At 44.8% G+C, this 19,010-nt stretch overlaps 1 protein-coding gene and 1 pseudogene across 1 annotated transcript in view; one reads left to right on the top strand and one right to left on the bottom strand.

The window, feature by feature from the left end:
- LOC144375735 (uncharacterized) overlaps positions 1 to 8,798 on the bottom strand; it is a 28,713-nt gene extending 19,915 nt beyond the window's left edge. Inside the window, exons 1-6 of the mRNA XM_078041168.1 lie at positions 8,742 to 8,798; positions 6,559 to 6,754; positions 6,168 to 6,350; positions 5,512 to 5,651; positions 4,577 to 4,746; positions 4,032 to 4,137 (exon numbers count right to left, since the gene is read on the bottom strand). Coding sequence (XP_077897294.1) covers positions 4,032 to 4,137; positions 4,577 to 4,746; positions 5,512 to 5,651; positions 6,168 to 6,350; positions 6,559 to 6,754; positions 8,742 to 8,798 — 852 coding nt within the window. The remainder of the gene's footprint in view (positions 1 to 4,031; positions 4,138 to 4,576; positions 4,747 to 5,511; positions 5,652 to 6,167; positions 6,351 to 6,558; positions 6,755 to 8,741) is intronic.
- LOC144375734 (neurofibromin-like) lies at positions 8,797 to 18,696 on the top strand (annotated as a pseudogene).
- The last annotated feature ends 314 nt before the right edge of the window (positions 18,697 to 19,010 follow it).

Raw genomic sequence — 19,010 nt, 5'->3', positions numbered from 1 at the left:
GATTAGATATATATCATGTGTAGAAAATATTGATCGTACATAAAGTATAGAAAATGTTTAAGGAATGATAGTAAATTCCTAAGAACTGAGCAGTAAATGTGAATACCATCCTCCCCCCACATGGAACCCTATCACACACAACTGGAATCCAACAGCTCTGAGGCACCCAGACCAGCCTCTCTCACTGGCTCCACTCTTGGGGCTCCTGCTCCAATTCTGTGTCTCAAACACCCTCACACTCCACAGGACCAAAATCCAGCGGCATCTTCTTCTTGCCCCATCTTCTGCCTAAATTCCTGCTGCATCTCCTTCTTCCCCTTATCTTGGGGGGTCAGGGCATCATTCTTCTCTCTGTTCCTTTCCTCTTTCCTTCTATCCCCAAATGTTGGTTCTTCTGTTGGATGGTTCACTCATTGATTCAGATGTCTTTTCTCTGTGTGTTGGGGATTGAAGAATTCAGGGCCTTGCCCATGCTAAGCATACACTCTACCACTGAGATGCACACCCATCAGAAATATTTCAGGGCATCAAAAATGCTTCTGTCCAACCAGGCATGGTGGCACACACCTGTAATCCCAGCGACTTGGGAAACTAAGGCAGGTTTGAGACCAGCCTCAGCTACTTAGTGAGACCCTGATTCATAATAAAAAGTAGCAGGGACTGGGAATGTAGCTCAGTGGTAAAGTGCCCCTGGGTTTAATACCAAGTAGCAAAGAAACAAAGCCCCATCACTGCACTGGGGATGGAAAGCACCCTGGAAACAGCATGGCCAACCTACTTTCAGTGGGTGAGGGCAGCTGTTGCAACCTGAGGCCCTATGCACCAAGGGGAGTGGAAAGGGAAGAGCAGAGAGAGAGTATCATGGGAACCATGTAGGCAACCCAGCTCACACCACTCAGGTACATGCAGAGGAGAAGCCCAGAGAGTTAAGTGCTGAGACAGCGACTTCTGGTTTCAGATGCTGTGTCTAGACCAGAAAGAGTAGTCTGAAGATGTCTGCTTAATTTGGCCATTAATGAGAGCATCATCCTGACAGCAAGGGCTGAGCTGACTTGGGCCAGGAAGTGAAGGGGGAGCTAGTGAACAAGGTCAACTCTTTCAGGAAATAAGGCCCAGAAGGTACAACAGGTGGAGTGGAGGCCTGGGATATTAAGGCTGAGATTTGTGTGACATGTAAGCTGAGCACAAACATGTGTAGATGACCATGGGAAGGAATGGTAGTGATGTAACAGCAGCACACATGGCACTCTCTGGTACCAGCCACTGTTCTATGAGGTTTGCCTGAATTAACCCACAATTCCCTGTTTTACAGATAGGGAAATTGAGTGACCAGGGGCTGAGTAGCATACCCCAGGTCTCCCTGATGCTCAGTTCTAGAGCTGCGATTTGAACTTATGTGGTCTTCACCAGAGTCTTTGCCACCAACCACCAAGCAAGTGAGTCTAGAAGGAGTTGCAGTCAGGGAATGAAGTATGGTGGGAGTCAAAGTTGGAGCATGGGATCAGGGCCTGAAATTAGTGCTGCCATTAATAGAAAGGAGCCCTGTCTGGTGAATCTTAGAATGCAGAAGACATTTAGGTCCCTTGAGACTTGGGGATTTTGGACTTGGAAGGCCTCACCCTGAGCAGAGGAGGAAGAGCAATGGACTATGGCCTGACCTAGGGCTGGAAAAACCACAGGATGGAGTCTGCCAGGCAAACTCAATGATGATACTAGAAGATGGAGAGAGGAGAAGACAGGCAGAACACAGGGCTGAGGAATAAGGGCCAAGCACAGGAGTCACAGCTGGGAGGGAACCAAATATGGCAGTGGTGGGGTGGTGACTAAAAAAATGAGAGGTGATGAGCAGACAGGCTCTTCTGTCTGTTCTGCTATCTCTGTCTGCAGCTTCCCCTCCCCCGCTGATGCTGCCCACCAATCTTCCTGAAAGAGCCTTTAGTCAAGTGATTGCCATACTAAAGGAATCCCAGGGCAAAGATGCCCACTCCTATGATTCCTAGTGGATGCTCAAAGAAAAAGCAAGAAAGATACAGATGGGGAAGAAAGCAATGAAACTGCTCCACAGGACATGAGGTTCCATTCAGAGTGAACAACAACGAATGCTGGGGAAGAAGCTCAGTGGTCGAGCACCCCTGGTTCGATCCTCAGGTCTGGAAAAACATCAACAGTAAGGATTCTTGCTCTTTGCAAGATGCGATGAAGAAAATGAATTGTCAAGCCATGAATTGCAAGAAAAGATTTGCAACACATAGATCTGAATCCAGTATACAGAACTCCTAAAACTCAATGAAAAAATAACACAGTTTTTTTTTTTAAATGGGCAAAAGTTTGGAGCAAACACTTCACCATCAATATACCAATGGCTTATAAGACACGAAAATATGCTCAACATCATTAGTCATTAGGAAAATACAGAGTGGAGCCCTAGTGATATACCACTACTCATTTATTAGACAGGCTATAATTTGAAAACAAAAAAGAATAGTGACCAATGACAGTGTGAAATGCTAGTGAGGATGTGGAGCAACTGGAATTCTCATTCATTGCTGGAACAAAATAGAAAGAGTAGAGTTGTTTTCTAAAACGTCCCATATGTTTATCTTATGACTCAGCAATGCCACCCTTAACAATTTACCCAACAGAAATGAAAACTTATGTCCACATGTCTATGCATCAATGGTTGTTGTAGCAGCTTTATTTATAACTGCCTGAAACTGGCTGGGCAGAGTTCCCCATGACTTTAATGGCTTGGGAGGCTAAGGCAAGTGGGTGACAAGTTCAAAGCCCCAGTAACTTAGGAAGGCCTTAAGCAACTTAGTAAGACCCTTTCTCAAAATTTTAAAAATTTTTCAAAAAGAAAACATAAGGGTGCTGGGGGTGGGGGTGGGTGAGGCTGGGATTGTTGCTCAGTGGTTAAGCACTTCTGGGTTCAATCCCTGGTACAAAAACAAAACAAAAATTCTGCCAAAACCTAGATGCAAAGTAAAAATCCTTCAATTGGTGAATGTACAAATAGTCTCTAGGGAAAGACAATACTACACAGAAACAAAAGACAATAAACTACTGATGTGAGCAACTACATAGATGAATCTCAAATGCATCCTGCTCAGTGAATGAAGCCAGACTAGAAAGCCCACAACACCATTTATGCATGATTCCAGAAAGAGAAAAACCACAAGGACTCAGGGAGAGAAAATGACAACAAGAGATGAAAGGATTTTCTGGGGTAGTGAAACTGGTTAACCTTGATCTTGATGGAGAGTACACAATGTCATTTGTCAAAATCCCTAACTATAGATGAAAAAGGGTGAATTTACTGTTTCTAATTACCCCTCAATGAATGACATTTTCACAAAGTTTTTCATGGCTCCCAGGTTTCCAGTTCTTCCAATCAAAATTCCATGCTTGGCTTTCTGAGCCTTTCTAATCTTGACCCCCATGGGGTAAACCTCATTGCCCATGTCACCTTGTGCTTGAACTAGGATCCATTTCTTCATCATTCTGTTAACACCCTACTTTCAGGTTTCTGTGCCTTTCTACAAAATTGTACCTCTCACAGTCAATGCCCTCCTGTCTGCCTCTCCAAAAGCACACCTAGGACACAGAGAGTGGCATGTTCTCCTCTACAGCGTGGGCTTCGCCAAACTCCCAGTCTCTTCCGGTCGGCTACACCACTCAGGACTGACCCCTTGCTCAGAGTGTTCCTGGTGTCTCCGGGTGTTATTCTGATGGCAGGTTGCTTATCAACACTAGTGCATGATGTACTTACTCACCCCTACACCCATCCCTCAAATAACCACCACCTAGCACACCCAGCACACAGTAGGCTTTCAGTGCAATGCACCCAGGAGGCAGAATGGACCCAAGCTCCAGGGTATAGAAATATCTGAGCTGCATCTTCAGAGGTGGGTCTGGAAGGACTCATGAGGCATCCTCAAGGCCAAGGGCAGTGGAGAAAGCGCACAAAGTGTCTAATTGAAGAGGTGCAAGATGCCTCCACACAGCCAAGGGCACACGCACTCACCACTTACCTTCTCCTCATAGGGTCGCCTGGCAGTGCCCACCGCCACTGCCTTGATGAACAATTGCAGGATGAGCGGGACCAGGAGGGCCCCAGCGGGTACAGCCACTAGGATGCTGTGCACAGGCTAAGAAGGGAAGCCACGGAAGAGCTCCTCCCTGGCCCCACTTTCGACCCCACTGCTCCCTCCTTCGCTCCCTCCTGCCCCAGGTAGCACCGCTCATGGCTCTCCCTCCCTGGACTGGACAGTTAGTCCAGTACAACCAAGGGAAACCTCCCTCCACCACACTGTCCTCCCACCTGTCCCTTTTCAACTTTCATTACCCTACTCTGTGGGCCCCTAGATTCTTAACTCCACAGGCATCCTATCCTGCCCATGTCCCTGACTCCACTGGCCTTCCACCTGTCCCTCACAGGTCCTGCCAAGTGACTTCTCCCTCTAGCCCCGCCCACATCAGCCCCTCCCCTGTCACCCTGACCCTACTGGGCTGTTTGCCCCTCCCTCCCCACCACACCAGCTCTTCCCAGAGTGGGCCCTTGGGACTGTGTGGATACGTCATGATTTTGTCCAAAAACGCCATGTTCCTCCTGCGTAAGATGAAAACAATGCAGGTGGCCAGCATGGTACCCAGATAGAGGCACAGGGACACGAGGAGTAGCAGGTAGAGCCGGATGTTTCGGTGCCCCACGCAGTTATTCACCCACCTGCAATGGTGGTCGAACTCCTAGGGGAGAGGAGGCAGGTCAGAGGGTCCTTCTGGAATGGCCTCCATCACCCCCCTAATCCTGGGGCCTCCCCTAATGCAGCCCTCTAGGCCGCCTGCTCTTGACCTTACATAAGGGTTCCCATCTCAGGTAGAACCTGGCATTTCCATGCTGAGAGCACAGTTAGGACCCCATGGCTCATCAGGTCACCTGTCCTGAGTGAGCTCTTTAGAGACAAGACCTGCCTGGTGTCACGTGGACCAGGACATGAAAACTCTGAGCCTCCATTTCCTCAAGTACTGGAAAAGGATGAAAAAATGCCCTTCCACTACTGGCTGTCTGCACTTGTGAACCCCAGCAGGGTGGGCACATCAGAGAAATGCACTCAGAACCCAGGAAACCCTCCAACTGGGACACCCAGACCAAGATGGGCAAAGATCCCCAGGACAGGGCAGCAGTCAGCCTGAAGGGCTGGGGATCTAGTATCAGCAAGCCAGGGGAGGGCACAGTCACTGCCTTTCCTCCCCCTGACTCCACCAGGTTCCGCACAGATGGGATGCCCGTTGTATGTCAGCACCTGTGCAAGCAAGGCCAGCCTCCCTGGAAAGGTACAGACACAGAGGTGATGACATATATAAGTGACCAACAGTGGCTGACAGCCACTTGAAGCACTCTGGGAACATGGTCTGATACCCCCACCTGGCCCACTCATGATGTGAGGTTCCTGGTCCTGGCCAGGTGCACGGAGATAGGTTGGTGAGTGGACAGGGAGGAGGAGCACTCACCTCCACACAGATGTTACACCTTTTGCAGTGGAAGGTTCGGGGCGGGCGGTGAAAACAGCATGTGGGACACCACGGCATGTGGTACAACCTGCCATTCACTCGTGCCATATATACAGTCTCAGGGTACTGCTCGAAGGTGCCTGGCAGGGGGAGAGGTGTGGGCATTGGAGGAGGCCCTTGTATCACTCTGATGCTCGGGGCAGCCCCATAGCATCACTGGGCATCAAGAAGGTGGGGAGGAGGAGGGCAGGGGAACCCCAGTCCCTATTGAACAAGCTGACCACTCAGATGGGCAGCAGTCATAGAGAAGGGCTGTCCAGCACAGGAGCTTCACATGGAGCTCCCCCTGTGGAATAGTGATCAGTGCTTGGAGTCGAGTGTGAAATGGGAAGGAGGAAGGGGGAACTGTGTGGTTGGAATAGCCTGCTGCCTCTCTTGCCCCGTCCTCCCTTCTAAAGCAACTGGAAAACCTCCAGGATTCTGTTTTTCACACTTCAGTGGTTTGGGAAATGAAGTGCCAGGGCCCAAGTAATAATAACAGGGTAAGAAGGAATCCTGAGGCCACAGGTGGGGTCAGCCCTTTACAAATGACCCCTGTACCTGTAGGCACCAGCCTTGGGGTGCCACCTCCCACTCCCAGGAGTCCGAGGCCTTACCTCTGTGCAAAATTCCTGGGTCCGAAAAGTTCATGCCAATGAGGCTGTATAAACTCAGGAGGCAGAGAAGTCCGGAGACCACTGGGTAGGCCCACTCTCCATCTTGTGCCAGTGCTCGGCCTCTGAAATCAGAGCCAGACTCAGTCCTAGTCAGGGGCAACTCAGAGCCCCCATGAGGCCCGACTCACCTGAGGTCAGACCCATACACCTTAAGGACAGATCTGAATATCCAGGCTAGAGACAGACCCCATTCCCTCCACCAAATGTCACCAGCATTACCAGCCTCCCACAGTCCCCAAAAGCCTCAGGCTCCCCACATCTCTGTGCTTCCCACTAAATATCCTCCTTCCCCTCCTGGCCTCCCTCCATCTCCCTGCCTCTACACTCTCACTGTCTATTTCCCTTCTGTCTCTTGGTGAGACCCGACAGCTGGCCCGGAGACTCACGGAAACGTAAAGAAGACAGCACTTAGAGACACCAGGGCTGCTACAGTGAAACAAGCCCAGAGGCTTGAGAATAGCCAGGATCTGGCTGGGGGTCGGGGTGGGGACAATAAATCGTTTGGTACAGTCATGCTGCTGCGATGCCTGCTCTCAAACAAATGAGAGCCAACCGCTCCTTCTCCTGGCTTGGCACCCACAGTACCATGACTACAAGTGTGACATCAGAGAGTTCCGGAATGGGGGCTCTGGCTGCTTCCTGTGCCCACTGATATCAACCTTCCCTTGGCCTCACATACACACTGCTGGAAAGGGACATCCTGCTCTTACAATGTGGCTTTGTTAGAGCTTGTGAGGATGGATGTAGATTATCCACCAAAGGTTCATAGGCTGGAGGCTAGGTCCTGGGTGCGGCACTGTTGAGGGGGTAGAACCTGCAAGAGGTGGGGCCTAGTGGGAGGTAATTTGGCCACTGGGGATGAGGCCCTCGGAAGGGAGTAATGAATTTCTCATGGGTCCCTGTTAGTTCCTATGAGAGGGGGTGTCATAAAAAGAACAAGACTCATCCTCCCCAGTTGCTGGCCATTCAGTCTCGACCCCTTGCATGTCTTCCCACCATGATGCCATTCACCATGTTGTGATCACTCTCACCAAAGATCAGTCTCAGGGGCTGCCAAATGTTAGATTCGGTGCTAAATAAACCTCATCTCTTTATAAAGTATCCATTCTTGGGTATTTTGTTAGAGCAATAGAAAGCAGCTAATACAGAGACCATGTCATATGGTTTATGGGGAGAAGTTTGGTGATGGTTAGTTATCCCCCTTTCAGGCCCAGTGCTAATGGAAGTAGGCAGTGCTCCTCACTTATCCTAGCTCCACTTCTTCCTTTTTGTTGTTACAGAGCTCCAGTTTGGGGAGGAGGTAGCAATCTACCAACTAAATATCTTCCCAGTTTCCCTCACTTCCAGGATGGGCTTTATGACATACATCTGTCTCAACATAAAACATAAAATGGGCTGGGGATGTTGCTCAATGGTTAAGCAACCCTCGGTACAATCCCTGATGATGATGATGATGATGATAACATAATGATAATAATTTGTACATATTTATGGCATAAAACATATTTTGAAACATGTATACATATACATTATTTCATATTCTTTTTTGTGTTGAGAACCCTTAAAATCTACTCTCTGAGTCATTTTCCAGTGTATATAACATTATCAACTGTACTCATTCTGTTGTATGCTATTATTAACTGTAGTCATCTTATTGTACAATAGATCCCTTCAACTCATTCCCCTCATCGAAGTGCTATTTGGCCTCCTGGGACCAGCATCTCCCCCATCCACAGCCCAGCCACTCCTGGGCCCCTGGCAGTCATCATTCTGCTCTCTGTTTCTGTGAGTTCAACTTTTATAGATTCCACATGTAGGTGAGATCATGTGATAGTTGTCCTATGCCTGGCTTATTTCCCCCATGAGGAATGAGGTCCTTTGGCCTCATTCAATGCCACAAATGACAGGACTTGCTAATTTTATTTAAAGACTAAATAGTGTCCCCTTATATTACTAAACCATATTTTCTGTATCAACTCATCCACTGATAGACACAGCTTTGCCCTTTTCTAGGTTCTGAGAATATTACTGCAATGAACATGGGGTGCAGATATCTATTAATACACTAATGCCATTTACTTTGGATATATACCAAGTAGATAGATGTCTGGACTGTAGGGAAATTTTTTTTTTTTTTTTTTTTTTTTTGGTGCTGGGGATTGAACCCAGGGCCTTGTCCATGCATGACAAGCACTCTACCAACTGAGCTCTATTTTTGATTTTTTAAAAAAACTTCCCATCATGGGTTTGTCATGGCGGTGTCTTGGACTGTGATGGGTGAGGGGAGAAGGCGCTAGTGGGGAGACCGACCAAGAGGCCCCCTCCCCTCCCCGGGTCTCCCTCCCCCTGCCCCCCTCCCCCCTGCCTCCTTACCAAAGCCCCCTTCCCCTCTCCCCCTTCCGGCTAGGCGCAGAGCCCCCATCCCCACCCCTGTGGGAATGTTCGGAGCCTGCACTCCTCAGACCATCTCCTAGCCTCTTCCCTCACCTCAGCCCCAGCTCCCAGCCCTCCTACCGGCCATGTGCGCAGGCTGACCATCCCTCCGCCGCCCCCTGGCGGCGGGGAGGACATGGCCGCGCACAGGCCGGTGGAATGGGTCCAGGCCGTGGTCAGCCGCTTCGAGGAGCAGGTCTCGCCGTGTTGTCCATGCTGGCCTTGAACTTGCTTTCTCTTATTTGCCTCAACCTCCCAAGTAGCTGGTGTTATTAGCTTCCAATAAAAACCGGGACAGCAGAACACACATACCAAAGTCAGTACCGAACACAACAAGGAGTGTCTAATCAATATTTCCAAATACTAATTTTCTTTGGTTATAAGCGGCCTCACTGCTATCTTAAAGAACGTTAACAATATGAGAATATTTGGAGAAAGTGCAGAAAAATATTTATATCTCTCTCAGTTGATTATATTGGATACACTGGAAAAATGTCTTGCTGGAATTACAGGAATTGACTGTTTGTTCAGAAGATAATGTTGATGTCCATGATATAGAATTGTTACAGTATATTAATGTGGATTGTTCAAAATTAAAATGACTCCTGAAGGAAACAGCATTTAAATTTAAAGCCCTAAAGAAGGTTGCACAGTTAGCAGTTATAAATAGTCTGGAAAAGGCCTACTGGGTAGAAAATTATCCAGATGAGTTTACAAAACTTTACCAGATTCCACAGACTGATATGGCTGAGTGTGCAGAAAAACTCTTTGACTTGGTGGATGGTTTTGCTGAAAGCACCAAACGTAAAGCATCAGTTTGGCCACTACAGATCATTCTCCTTATTTTATGTCCAGAAATAATCCAGGATATATCTAAGGATGTGGGTGACGAAAACAACATGAATAAGAAATTATTTCTGGACAGTCTACGAAAAGCACTTGCTGGCCATGGAGGAAGCAGGCAGCTGACAGAGAGTGCTGCAATTGCTTGTGTCAAATTGTGTAAAGCAAGTACTTACATCAATTGGGAAGACAACTCTGTCATTTTCCTACTGGTTCAGTCCATGGTGGTTGATCTGAAGAACCTGCTTTTTAATCCAAGTAAACCATTCTCAAGAGGCAGTCAGCCTGCAGACGTGGATCTAATGATTGATTGCCTTGTTTCTTGCTTTCGTATAAGCCCCCATAACAACCAACACTTTAAGATCTGCCTGGCTCAGAATTCACCTTCTACATTTCACTATGTACTAGTAAATTCACTCCATCGAATCATCACCAATTCTGCATTAGATTGGTGGCCCAAAATTGATGCTGTATATTGTCACTCAGTTGAACTTCGAAACATGTTTGGTGAAACACTTCATAAAGCAGTGCAGGGTTGTGGAGCACACCCAGCAATACGAATGGCACCGAGTCTTACATTTAAAGAAAAAGTAACAAGCCTTAAATTTAAAGAAAAACCTACGGATGTGGAGACAAGAAGTTATAAGTATCTTCTCTTGTCCATGGTGAAACTAATTCATGCAGATCCAAAGCTTTTACTTAGTAATCCAAGAAAACAGGGGCCTGAAACCCAAGGCAGTACAGCTGAATTAATATCAGGGCTCGTCCAACTGGTCCCTCAGTCGCACATGCCAGAGATTGCTCAGGAAGCAATGGAGGCTTTGCTGGTTCTTCATCAGTTAGATAGCATTGATTTGTGGAATCCTGATGCTCCTGTAGAAACATTTTGGGAGATTAGTTCACAAATGCTTTTTCACATCTGCAAGAAATTAACTAGCCATCAAATGCTTAGTAGCACAGAAATTCTCAAGTGGTTACAGGAAATTTTGATCTGCAGGAATAAGTTTCTTCTTAAAAATAAGCAGGCAGATAGAAGTTCCTGTCACTTTCTCTTCCTCTATGGAGTAGGATGTGATGTTCCTGTTAGTGGAAATACCACTCAAATGTCCATGGATCATGAAGAATTGCTCCATACCTATACTCCTGGAGCATGTCTGTGGAAGGGAAAAGGAAACTCTTCTATGGATGGTGCAGCAGGGTGCAGTGGAACCCCGCCAATATGCCCACAAGCCCAGACCAAGCTAGAAGTGGCCTTGTACATGTTTCTGTGGAGTCCTGACACTGAAGCTGTTCTGGTTGCCATGTCCTGTTTCAGCCACCTCTGTGAGGAAGCAGATATCCGTTGTGGGGTGGATGAAGTATCAGTGCACAACTTCTTGCCGAACTATAGTACATTCATGGAGTTTGCTTCTGTCAGCAATATGATGTCAACAGGAAGAGCAGCACTTCAGAAAAGAGTGATGGCATTGCTAAGGCGCATTGAGCATCCCACTGCAGGAAACACTGAGGCTTGGGAAGATACACATGCAAAATGGGAACAAGCTACAAAACTAATCCTTAACTATCCAAAAGCAAAAATGGAAGATGGTTAGGCTGCTGAAAGCCTTCATAAGACCATTGTTAAGAGGCGAATGTCCCACGTGAGTGGAGGAGGATCCATAGATTTATCTGATACAGACTCCCTACAGGAATGGATCAACATGACTGGCTTCCTTTGTGCTCTTGGGGGAGTGTGTCTGCAGCAGAGAAGCAATTCTGGCCTGGCAACCTATAGCCCACCCATGGGCCCAGTCAGTGAACGTAAAGGTTCCATGATTTCAGTGATGTCTTCAGAGGGAAACACAGATACACCTGTCAGCAAATTTATGGATCGGCTGCTATCCTTAATGGTGTGTAATCATGAGAAAGTGGGACTTCAGATACGGACCAATGTTAAAGATCTAGTGGGTTTGGAATCGAGTCCTGCTCTTTATCCAATGCTATTTAACAAATTGAAGAATACCATCAACAAGTTTTTTGACTCCCAAGGACAGGTTTTATTGACTGATACCAATACTCAATTTGTAGAGCAAACTATAGCTATAATGAAGAATTTACTAGATAATCATACTGAAGGTAGCTCTGAACATTGGGGACAAGCTAACATTGAAACAATGATGTTAAATCTAGTCAGGTATGTTCGTGTGCTTGGGAATATGGTCCACGCAATTCAAATAAAAACGAAACTGTGTCAGTTAGTTGAAGTAATGATGGCAAGGAGAGATGACCTCTCATTTTGTCAAGAGATGAAATTTAGGAATAAGATGGTAGAATACCTGACAGACTGGGTTATGGGAACATTAAACCAAGCAGCAGATGATGATGTAAAATGTCTTACAAGAGATTTGGACCAGGCAAGCATGGAAGCAGTTGTTTCACTCCTTGCTGGTCTTCCACTGCAGCCTGAAGAAGGAGATGGTGTGGAGTTGATGGAAGCCAAATCGCAGTTATTTCTTAAGTACTTCACCTTATTTATGAACCTTTTGAACGACTGTAGTGAAGTTGAAGATGAAAATGCACAAACAGGTGGCAGAAAACGTGGTATGTCTCGGAGGCTGGCATCCTTAAGGCACTGTACAGTCCTTGCAATGTCAAACTTACTCAATGCTAATGTGGACAGTGCTCTCATGCACTCCATAGGTTTAGGCTATCACAAAGATCTTCAGACAAGAGCTACATTTAGGGAGGTTCTGACAAAAATCCTTCAGCAAGGAACAGAATTTGACACACTTGCAGAAACAGTGCTGGCAGATCGGTTTGAGAGACTTGTGGAGTTGGTCACGATGATGGGGGATCAGGGAGAGCTCCCTATAGCTATGGCTTTGGCCAACATGGTTCCTTGTTCTCAGTGGGATGAACTAGCTCGAGTTCTGGTTACCCTTTTTGATTCTCGGCATTTACTCTACCAACTACTCTGGAACATGTTTCCTAAGGAAGTAGAATTGGCAGACTCCATGCAGACTCTTTTCCGAGGCAACAGCTTGGCCAGTAAGATAATGACATTCTGTTTCAAGGTATATGGTGCTACCTATCTACAAAAACTCTTGGATCCTTTGTTACGAATTGTTATCCTCTGATTGGCAACACGTGAGATTTGAAGTGGATCCTACCAGATTAGAACCATCAGAAAGCCTCGAGGAAAATCAGCGGAACCTCCTTCAGATGACTGAAAAGTTCTTTCATGCCATCATTAGTTCTTCCTCAGAATTTCCTCCTCAGCTTCGAAGTGTGTGCCACTGTTTATACCAGGTGGTTAGCCAGCGTTTCCCTCAGAACAGCATTGGTGCAGTAGGAAGTGCCATGTTCCTCAGATTTATCAATCCTGCCATTGTCTCACCATATGAAGCAGGGATTTTAGATAAAAAGCCACCGCCTAGAATCGAAAGGGGCTTAAAGTTAATGTCAAAGATACTACAGAGTATTGCCAATCATGTTCTCTTCACAAAAGAAGAACATATGCGGACTTTTAATGATTTTGTGAAAAGCAACTTTGATGCAGCACGAAGATTTTTCCTTGATATAGCATCAGATTGTCCCACAAGTGATGCAGTAAATCAGTCTTTCCTTCATCAGTGATAGCAATGTGCTAGCTTTACATCGTCTGCTTTGGAACAACCAGGAGAAAATTGGCCAGTATCTTTCTAGCAACAGGGATCATAAAGCTGTTGGAAGACGACCTTTTGATAAGATGGCAACTCTTCTTGCATACCTGGGTCCTCCAGAGCACAAGCCTGTGGCAGATACACATTGGTCCAGCCTTAACCTTACCAGATCAAAGTTTGAGGAATTTATGACAAGGCATCAGGTACATGAAAAAGAAGAGTTCAAAGCTTGAAACATTGAGTATTTTCTACCAAGCTGGGACTTCCAAAGCTGGGAATCCTATTTTTTATTATATTGCACGGAGGTTCAAAACTGGTCAAATCAATGGTGATTTGCTGATATACCACGTCTTGCTGACTTTGAAGCCATATTATGCAAAGCCATATGAAATTGTAGTGGACCTTACCCATACTGGGCCAATCAAACGCTTTAAAACAGACTTTCTCTCGAAGTGGTTTGTTGTTTTTCCTGGCTTTGCTTATGATAAAGCCTCTGCATTCTATATCTATAACTGCAACTCCTGGGTCAGAGAATACACCAAATATCATGAGCGGCTGCTGACTGGCCTCAAAGGCAGCAAAAGACTCATTTTCATAGACTGTCCTGGGAAACTGGCTGAACACATAGAGCATGAACAACAAAAACTATCTGCTGCTACATTGGCAGTGGAAGAAGACCTCAAGGTATTCCATAATGCTCTCAAACTAGCTCACAAAAATACCAAAGTTTCTATTAAGGTTGGTTCTACTGCTGTTCAAGTAACCTCAGCAGAGAGAACAAAAGTCCTAGGGCAATCAGTCTTTCTAAATGATATCTATTATGCCTCGGAAATTGAAGAAATCTGCCTAGTGGATGAAAACCAGTTCACCTTAACCATTGCAAACCAGGGCACACCTCTCACCTTCATGCACCAGGAGTGCGAAGCCATTGTTCAATCAATCATTCATATCCAGACCCGCTGGGAGTTGTCACAGCCTGACTCCATCCCCCAGCACACCAAGATTCGACCAAACGATGTCCCTGGAACACTGCTCAATATCGCATTACTTAATTTAGGCAGTTAAGACCCTAGTTTACGGTCAGCTGCCTATAATCTTCTGTGTGCCTTAACTTGTACCTTTAATTTAAAAATCGAGGGACAGTTACAAGAGACATCAGGTTTATGTAACCCTGCCAACAACACCCTCTTTATTGTCTCTATTAGTAAGACACTGGCAGCCAATGAGCCACACCTCACGTTAGAATTTTTGGAAGAGTGTATTTCTGGATTTAGCAAATCTAGTATTGAATTGAAACACCTTTGTTTGGAACATGTGACCCCATGGCTGTCAAATCTAGTCCGTTTCTGCAAGCATAACGATGATGCCAAACGTCAAAGAGTTACTGCTATTCTTGATAAGCTAATAACTATGACCATAAATGAGAAACAGATGTATCCATCTATTCGAGCAAAAATATGGGGGAGCCTTGGACAGATTACAGATCTGCTCGATGTTGTACTAGACAGTTTCATCAAAACCAGTGCAACAGGTGGCTTGGGATCAATAAAAGCTGAAGTGATGGCAGATACTGCTGTAGCTTTAGCTTCTGGAAATGTGAAATTGGTTTCAAGCAAGGTCGTTGGAAGGATGTGCAAAATAATTGACAAGACATGCTTGTCTCCAACTCCTACTTTAGAACAACATCTTATGTGGGATGATATTGCTATTTTAGCCCGCTACATGCTGATGCTGTCCTTCAACAATTCCCTCGATGTGCCAGCTCATCTCCCTTACCTCTTCCATGTTGTTACTTTCTTAGTAGCCACAGGTCCATTGTCCCTTAGAGCCTCCACACATGGATTGGTTATTAATATCATTCACTCTCTGTGTACTTGTTCACAGCTTCATTTTAGTGAAGAGACCAAGCAAGTTTTGAGACTCAGTCTAACAGAGTTCTCATTACCCAAATTTTACTTGCTGTTTGGCATTAGTAAAGTTAAGTCTGCTGCTGTCATTGCCTTCCGTTCCAGTTACCGAGACAGGTCGTTCTCTCCGGGCTCCTATGAGAGGGAGACTTTTGCTTTGACATCCTTGGAAACAGTCACAGAAGCTTTATTGGAGATCATGGAGGCATGTATGAGAGATATCCCAGCATGCAAGTGGCTGGATCAGTGGACAGAACTAGCTCAAAGATTTGCATTCCAGTATAATCCATCCTTGCAACCGAGAGCTCTTGTAGTCTTTGGCTGTATTAGCAAACGAGTCTCTCATGGGCAGATAAAGCAGATTATCCGTATTCTTAGCAAGGCACTTGAGAGTTGCTTAAAAGGACCTGATACTTACAACAGTCAAGTTCTGATAGAAGCTACAGTAATAGCACTAACCAAATTACAGCCACTTCTTAGTAAGGACTCCCCTTTGCACAAAGCCCTCTTTTGGGTAGCTGTGGCAGTGCTCCAGCTGGATGAGGTCAACTTACATTCAGCAGGCACTGCACTTCTTGAACAAAATCTACATACCTTAGATAGTCTCCGGATATTCAATGACAAGAGTCCGATAGAGGTATTTATGGCAATCCGGAATCCTCTGGAATGGCACTGCAAACAAATGGATCATTTTGTTGGACTTAATTTCAATTCTAACTTTAACTTTGCACTGGTGGGACACCTCTTGAAAGGGTACAGGCATCCTTCACCTGCCATTGTTGCAAAAACAGTCAGAATCTTGCATACACTACTAACTCTGGTTAATAAACATAGAAATTGTGACAAATTTGAGGTGAATATGCAGAGTGTGGCTTACTTGGCAGCTTTACTCACAGTGTCTGAAGAGGTTCGAAGTTGCTGTAGCCTCAAACATAGAAAGTCCCTTCTTCTTACTGACATTTCAATGGAAAATGTTCCCATGGATACGTATCCCATTCATCATGGTGATCCCAGCCATAGGACACTAAAGGAGAACCAACCATGGTCCTCTCCCAAAGGTTCTGAAGGGTACCTTGCAGCCAGCTATCCAACCATAGGCCAAACCAGTCCCCGAGCCAGGAAATCCATGAGTTTGGACATGGGGCAGCCTTCACAGGCCAACACTAAAAAGTTGCTTGGAACAAGGAAAAGTTTTGATCACTTGATATCAGACACAAAGGCTCCTAAAAGGCAAGAAATGGAATCGGGGATCACAACACCCCCCAAAATGAGGAGAGTAGCAGAAACTGATTATGAAATGGAAACTCAGAGGATTTCCTCATCACAACAGCACTCACATTTGCGTAAAGTTTCAGTGTCTGAATCAAATGTTCTTTTGGATGAAGAAGTACTTACTGATCCGAAGATCCAAGCGCTTCTTCTTACTGTTCTAGCTGCATTGGTAAAATACAACACAGATGAATTTGATGAACGAATTCTTTATGAATACTTAGCAGTGGCCAGTGTTGTATTCCCCAAAGTTTTTCCTGTTGTGCATAATTTGTTGGACTCTAAGATCAACACCTTATTGTCATTGTGCCAAGATCCAAATTTGTTAAATCCAATCCATGGAATTGTGCAGAGTGTGGTGTACCATGAAGAATCCCCACCACAATACCAAACATCTTACCTGCAAAGGTTTGATTTTAATGGTTTATGGCGGTTTGCAGGACCTTTTTCAAAGCAAACACAAATCCCAGACTATGCTGAGCTTATTGTTAAGTTTCTTGATGCCTTGATTGACACGTACTTGCCTGGAACTGACGAAGAAACCAGTGAGGAGTCCCTCCTGACACCCACATCTCCTTACCCTCCTGCACTGCAGAGCCAGCTTAGTATCACTGCCAACCTTAACCTCTCTAATTCCATGACCTCACTTGCAACTTCCCAGCATTCCCCAGGAATCGACAGAGAGAACGTTGAACTCTCCCCCACCACTGGCCACTGTAACAGTGGACGAACTCGCCACGGATCCACAAGCCAAGTGCAGAAGCAAAGAAGCACTGGCAGTTTCAAACGTAATAGCATTAAGAAGATCGTGTGAAGCTTTCTTTCTTTCTTTTTTCAAACCAACTTAACATGGGCTCTTCACTAGTGAACCCTTCCCTAAGTGGCCCTGTCCCCACATGTTGCGATGCTGCATTTCATATTTTATAACAAACCCATCCAGTCTGCCACATTGCCAGATGATCAACTCTTGAAAGCATTGCCTAAATTTAATGCTGCTTTTTCTTTGACTCTTTTTCTTCTTCTACTTTTGGAGTGTGTCTGGTGTTAGCAAGTGTTCAGAACAACTATAAGAAAGTGGGAAGTCAGGTAACTTGAACTGAGCACATCCCAATTGTGAGAGAGGACAAATTCTTGAATACTGCTACTACTGGCCAGCTATGGAAGCCATTTGCACAGAGCTCTGCCTTCTTTGTTTTCCCGTTCAAAATGAAGTGTTAGTCTTATTTACACACTTTCCAAGAGAGAAGTGTGTGGGAGAAATAATATTATAACCCATGTATGTTTAATCTGACTTTTAGCTGTGGACTTTTTTTTACTTTATGTAACTGAAGGAACCATAGAGGTCAAGCCTCAGTGGCTTCGTACCATTAAAGCCACAGGCAAGGTACTTTGGGGGTGGGGTGGGAGAACTTAGTATTTTGTAGTGAATTCTTAAGAATTACTAACACTGAGTATTAGCAATAATTACAGGAAAGAAAGTGTGACCATATACATCTTAATATGACTGAATTAAAGCTATGGATTCTGAGGCCTTATCCAAATTCAGTCATCAAAATGATCTTTTTTTTAATCCAATTGATTATCCAATTGATCTTTAAATATGCTAAAGCTATTATTGTTTTGTTTATTTTTAATTTTTGTAAGCCAACACTATGCTAAGTATAGTAATTATACATATTTTGTCTCTTCCTCTTCTTTCCTAAATAATTCTGAGCAGGGTAATCACCAAACAAAGTGTTGAAAATTGTTCCCAGAAGGTAATTTTTTTAGACGTTTGCATTAGCTCCATAGCAAAACAGAATGGTACGTGACTTTTAGAGTAGCTGATACTTTTGTTTTGTTAAATAATTTTCCAAGAACCAGAATATGCTGTATAGTACATTAATTTCTTTGATAAGACATATTTTAAAAGTCTTTAAATCTTCCCCCTCTCCTCCAAAATATCAGGAATCTTTTTCGGTTCTATATGATAGACTTGCATCTAATCACTGTGAAAAGTCTGGTCAGCCTGCATTTGTATGAAAATAGGGGACCCTTAGAGTTGCTGCTGTACTGAATGGTATGGATTGTTGTGGCATAGGAATTTCCATAGTAATGCAGATCCAGTTTTTTTTGTGGTACCTGCAGTGTGAAAAGTAATTTGACTTCAATGATCATATTGGTATCTGGATATTCTAATTAGGATTAAAATATATTTATTACAAAAATTATTATCCCCCCTACTCCTAGGTTCACTTCCTATGTTCAGATATAATGGCTTGGGGAGGGGTTTGCAAAGAAACCTAGGGAAGAGGGTGGTTTCCTATAGTGCTAGTTCATTAGTGGATTTCGTAAATTAAATTCCACAGCTACTTCAATAAATAATGGTACATTTAAGTATTCTGACTTTAATAATATAATACATTTCACACTATTTACACAGCAAGAATGTAATATGTTAATGTAAATAAAATTGCTTTTGATATTCAGAAAAAAAAATTCCCATATTGATTTCCCTAATGACTAGACTAATTTAAATTCCACCAAACATTCTACAAGAATTCTAGTTTCTCCACATCCAGACCAGCACTTAATATCTTTTGTCTTTCTTTTTCTTTTATTTATACTCGACTTGAACCCAGGGGTACATTACCCCGATACACAACTGCAGACCTTTTTAAGTTTTATTCTGAGATCAGGTCTCACTAAGT

The sequence above is a fragment of the Ictidomys tridecemlineatus genome, chromosome 3, assembly GCF_052094955.1.
Source record: "Ictidomys tridecemlineatus isolate mIctTri1 chromosome 3, mIctTri1.hap1, whole genome shotgun sequence".
In the NCBI taxonomy this organism is placed as follows: domain Eukaryota; kingdom Metazoa; phylum Chordata; class Mammalia; order Rodentia; family Sciuridae; genus Ictidomys; species Ictidomys tridecemlineatus.
This window is presented reverse-complemented; position numbering and strand designations above follow the sequence as displayed.